Source organism: Oratosquilla oratoria, chromosome 2 (genome assembly GCF_046742065.1).
Source record: "Oratosquilla oratoria isolate Oo_2021 chromosome 2, ASM4674206v1, whole genome shotgun sequence".
NCBI lineage: Eukaryota > Metazoa > Arthropoda > Malacostraca > Stomatopoda > Squillidae > Oratosquilla > Oratosquilla oratoria.
In genome coordinates, this window is record NC_134778.1 from 9,986,592 (window position 1) to 9,992,301 (window position 5,710).

Below are 5,710 nucleotides of genomic sequence, written 5' to 3' on the forward strand. Positions count from 1 at the left end.
GTAAGTCCCTTTACGAGAATCGTCTTGAACACAAGTCCTTTAAAATCGGGATCTGTCTTTTTTTTTCCTTTTATCACAAATGATGTTGAGCGAGAACAACCGAAACCCAAAGAGGATTCAAAATCAATAGATTTACTTTGTGTACAATGAGTTGGAGGAAGTCTGAGGGAGAGTATTATTTCGAGCCTGAGACCTTTTGTCGATAATGTAAGGTAATGTAGGTAAGTACAACTCGGTGAACCCACACATACTTATGGTTTCTAAAGTGTTTAGATTCGTTTGTGGACCTCTGTCCTTATTCTTGATTGTCAAAAATCACATTGACGAGATTTTTAAACAAGAATGTTTTATCTATCTTTTCGAAGCAATTAAAGAAGGTCAGAGACCTGGCACCTACTCCAACAACCTCGTGATATGCAAAAGAAGTTTTCTCCATGCATTCGTCAATGTTCATTTCATATTTATCCCTGTGTTTCGCTTTCAGACTCTGATTTGTCTCGCCCTTGCGACTGTGTTCGCAAGCTCCTGGGGACTGCCTAGCCCCGACCCCGAACCCAGCTTCGGTTATGGATCTCGCTACGGTGGACACGGCCACGGCGGTCTGGTGGGTACGACGGTGTTCCGACCCGTCGTGCAACCCATCGTGAGGCCCGTGGTGCACAGAGTCGTGAGGCCCGTGGTGCAGAGAGTCGTGAGCCCTGTTTCTCATGGTGTGGGCTATGGAGGCTATGGCCGCGTATGGTGAGGGGAATGGAAGACACAGCATTGTATATGTGTACTTTTTGTGTAATTGACACGTACAGTGCAAAATAAGTGTTTATAAATCCTGTTTTTTCCAACGAAAGCTGCTTCACTTGATGCTAAAGGAAGCCCTTAGCTTAAAAAATATGGAATTGATAATGCGTGACGGAATAAAATCTATGTGTTGCTCTCTTAATATTGTGTTTTGTCTTCCTACAATGATGAACTGAACAAAAACAACGTAATTCACTGCAATCAATTCGGTATGCAGAATGCAATAGTACTTTTAGTAAAGGATGTCAATCGGAACTTATACACAAAGCCCAACACCATTAGCGGGCGGGGAAAGATTTGGTTGCAAATCTTATTTACTTTTCATCATTATCTCCCCGTCTGGTGTATAAGATGAATGTTATTGTGTGGTTAAAAGGTGCTCAGTAACATGCAACTAATACTTTAGGGGGTCTATAAGGAGCGCCCCTACGAACTAGAGTCACACATCATTTTGTCTGCGAAAGAGGAAATAGAAAAATTATGCTACTTTATCATACTGCGACTGTCCCTGCGTTATGCTGCCCCACCCACACTCTTAATGCTGTCCTGTACCACTTCCTTGAATATTAATTTATTTTATTCGCCAAAACCTATGACAGGGGAAAAATACTGCCACCGAGTGTTCCCAGTTGAGTCGTAAAAGACGACAAAAGGGACGTGGATAGGACTAGGCATCCTACTCTCTATAGCCCCAAAGTGGGCATAAAAAAAATATAAGAGTGACTGGGAGGAGTTTTCCAAGCAGAATCCTACATATGGGAGTAAAAGGGAGGAGATAGGCGGTATGTTTGTGAGAAGAATAATGCTTGTGTTGGCATTGAGTGAAACTGAGTTGAAAGAGAAGGGCGAGTTAGAGTTTGGAAGTGTAGTTGGTAGGATTTTAGGAGTGAAGCGAGGGCAAGGAAGGGAAGGGGTGGTTATACTAGTAAGTGAAGAGACATGTAAACGTGTGGTAGAGTGGAAGGAGGTTTCTTCAAGGTTAATGATGATGAAGGTGAAACTGGGAAGGGAGATGTGGATTTTTGTAAGTGGATGTGGACCTGGTAGTGAGAAGTGTGTAGAGGAAAGGGATTTTTTTTATATAAATTTAAATGAGTGCATAGAGGGTTTAGGGAGAAATGTTAATGTAGTGGTATTGGGAGACCTTAATGCTAGGATAGGAAATCAACCAATAGACAGAGTGGTTGGGAAGTGTGTAGCCCAAGGAAAAAGTTGAGGTGGAGAAATGATGGTGGAGATGTGTCTAGAAAGAGAGTTGTTATTAACTAATACAGTGTTTAGGAAGAAAGTCAAGCATAAGTACACATGGAAGATGGTGGTGGATGGAAGGGTGGCAGATGGGTTTTTCATGGACTATACAGTGGTAACCAGAAAAGTAGGAAGAGTTTGTATGCACACGTTTGAAGGGGAAAGAGTGTGGGAATATAAAAAAAAAATGTTGGAAGGTAAGTTGAGAGTGGAGGATAGATGGAGAAAGAAGAAAAGGACAGAAGGTAGTGAGTTGTTTAGAGTGAAATACTTAAATGAGAAAGAATAAGAGGAGTACAAGAAGAAGCTGAGAGAGGAGTGGGAGGGAGTGAAGGATAGAGTAGAACTAGGAGTGGAGGATGAACGGAGATGGTTCAAGGAAGGAGTCACAAGGTGTGCAAAGTTGGTGTGTGGAACCAAGAAGACGGGAGGAAACAGAAGGAAGGGTAGTGAGTGATGGGATGATGAAGCAAAGAAGTTTGTAGAAGAGGAGAAGTGAGCATTCACAAATTGGTTACGAAATAGGACGAGAGAATCATATGAAAGGGATTATGTGTGAATAACATGTTGACGCAGCTTGAGGGGGTTTCTCCCTGTCTTCTCTTTTTCTGTATGAGGGGACGGAGAGGGGAGGTCGCCAATTAAATAAAGCGGCCTTGCTGTGGCTGTGCTGTGTCTTGCTACATAGCTTCTGACGGAGGGCAGTGGGCGGGATGAAGAGTTGACCCGTCATCTAGGAGGAGCCAATATAAGAGGGAGGGAGGAGAGGAGTGGAGTATATGGGGATGGAAAGGGTGGGAGTGAATTCTATGCCTTTGTTTAAAGCTACGTCCCTTGTAAGGGTGGGGGGATCCGTAGGTATATGTATATGTATCATTATCTCCCTAAAACTGATGCTTAGATTTTTTTCTATCGTGTGAGACTGCAATTATTTTCACCCTGGATCTCGATCTCAATATCCAAATAACTACGATATAATTACACATTATTATTCTGTGTTACCATATTACATACCGGTGGCATAATCGGAAGCGTACTGGTCTCGCATTCGCTTAGCTGTTGTTTCGGAACCACAAGGTCCTACTTCAGATGAAGGAGCGTGGGAGGTGCCACGTAGTCTGTGAGATCCTTCCGAGGATCTACGCTGGCTCGTGTTGTACAGTAGAGCCATAAGGATCAATGAGAGGATATCACAGTTGTGCATGCAGGTGTGATACCACTTTCTTGATCCTTGGTATCTCTTTTCCAGGCGTCATAACCTCTATGCTTGAGATGGGATCCAATTTACTCGCAGAGTGAAAGATGTACTTACAAATCTCATTCTGGTATAGGAAGCTGAAAGACAACATTAGGAGAAATAAAGATAACACTTATTCCGTCGTTTAATATTTACTTCATATAAAAATTCAAGCCAAGAGCTACCTTTTGTATGAAGTGAAGCAGCTTTCATTGAACAAAAATGCATAAACAATTCTTTCGCCCTATAAGTGTCAGTTACACAAAGAAACACGCATACACACATGCATGCATATATGTACGTATGTATGTATGTATGTATGTATGTATGTATGTATGTATGTATGTATGTGTGTATATATGTATGTATGTATGTATGTATTTATGTATGTATGTGTGTATATATGTATGTATGTATGTATGTATGTATGTATGTGTGTATATGTATGTATGTACGCAGGTATTTACGTATGTATGTATGTATGTATATATGTACATATATATGTATATACGACGTATGTATGTATGCATGTATGTATGTATGTATGTACGTATGTATGTATCTCTTTATCTATTAGAACATTTTACAGCCTTGTGTAAACTGGATTCTCTGTGTGTATGTGTGTGTGTGTGTGTTTGTGTGTGTGTGTGTGTGTGCGTGCGTGTGTGTGTGTGTGTGTGTGTGTGTGTGTGTGTGTGTGTGTGTGTGTGTGTGTGCGTGTGTGTGTGTGCGCGTGCGTACACGATCTCGTGCTATCTTTTCAAGGCGAATTAGTTTATTTCATGTCTGGTCTCCAAGGCTTCTCGTCTGCTAAATTTTTGTGATTTTTTTGAACTTTTGCTTTTGGCATTTAGTAAGTTACCTGTCACCTTTTCTACAAAGATAAAGTCTTTTTCGCCGGGTATTATGTATACTGCGTATGCACAGTGTGGTATTATCGTCTTCTTTCTGTCTTACTTAAAGTATAGACAACATGCGCGCCATGAATTTGGATACGCGTTCCCCAATCTTTACCGACCATAGCGCCCCCTGTTGTCATGTCTAAGCTGTCCAGCACCCCCATCTTGTCACTACAAGGATAAAAGAAAGATGAAATGTATTGCTTGATGATTTATTTTCTTGATTCCTCAGAACCGAAACAAATTGACAATACTGTTTGTAGAAGAAACAAGAACACCCTAGAAAAACAAAATAGCATGGGAAAAGTCAAATATGCACAACTGGGTAATCAATGATACATATATCAATGTGATTTTTTGTGTGCATTGCTCCCCAGCACCTCCTATAGTCGATTTCAGCACCCCCAGGTTAGGAAACGCTGCTTTAGATTCATTTACGAAAGAGGTCTAACCGTCAATCTTTTTTTACGAGTTACATGTTACTCTCTTCAGTCAGTCCTAATATGTCTTGCATTATCATACTTAAAGCACAGTCTGTCAGCACTACCCGTGCGTAATTGCCTCCTCGAGCCTGTTTCTGAGGTTTGCGTGTTGGATCAACAGCTACTTACTTTACTAATATTCGAAAAAAGTAAAGAAAATAAATGTAGTGATTTCTCAGTAAGTATACGTATAAGGAAAAAGGCCATATATAGATAATTTGAAATTATGACAAATCAAATTGTGTGTGTGTGTGTGTGTGTGCGATTCACCATGGTCTTGGATCGCGTGTTGAACTCGTAATCGACAGCTATTTCCCTCCCGGAAGAGAGCTCAGAGCTCATTTATGACCGGTCTATGAGTAATGCTGTGACGCTGTGACCTTACACGCACACACACACACACACACACACACACACACACACACACACACACACACACACACACACACACACACACACACACACACACACACACACACACACACACACACACACACACACACACACACACACACACACACACACACACACACACACACACACACACACACCGAACTCCTCGCCTACGAGTGCCGGAGTAACGACTCGCAGTGCAGCGACACTGAAATTATTTCAACCCTGTGCGAGATTCGAACCAGGACCGCCGTAGTGGCGGCCGGGAACTCTAACACCGCGCCATCGAGTGTGTATGCGCGCGCTTGCGTATTGATACTATATAAATATTCAAAGAAATAGTGCTCACGGTATACTAGCAAGAGACGTAAGCCAGAGGACTTTCGCTACGAAATATCAATTTTCTTTAGGCTTCACTCCTTAGTTTAAGGTTAGTAGGTGTTAGTATATCTTTAGTTCTGGTGTTAGTTGATTGGTCTTATTTTACATATTACTATTCTATTTCTTCTTGTATTCTTCTTTTTCTTGACTTGTCTTCATTGGTTGGTTTTATCAAGGTTTTCTCTTCTTCTTCCTCTTCTAGTGACTTGGTGCGTCAATATTTCTTAAACTAGTGTTAACGGATTTATTTTTTTCTTATGTTAGCATTTATAATT

At 41.3% G+C, this 5,710-nt stretch overlaps 1 protein-coding gene across 1 annotated transcript in view; it reads left to right on the forward strand.

The window, feature by feature from the left end:
• Positions 1-930, forward strand: part of LOC143034325 (uncharacterized) — a 1,681-nt gene extending 751 nt beyond the window's left edge. The window contains exon 3 of the mRNA XM_076200259.1: positions 485-930. Within this exon, the coding sequence (XP_076056374.1) occupies positions 485-745 (261 nt within the window). The 3' untranslated portion in view covers positions 746-930. The remainder of the gene's footprint in view (positions 1-484) is intronic.
• Positions 931-5,710: the final 4,780 nt, after the last annotated feature.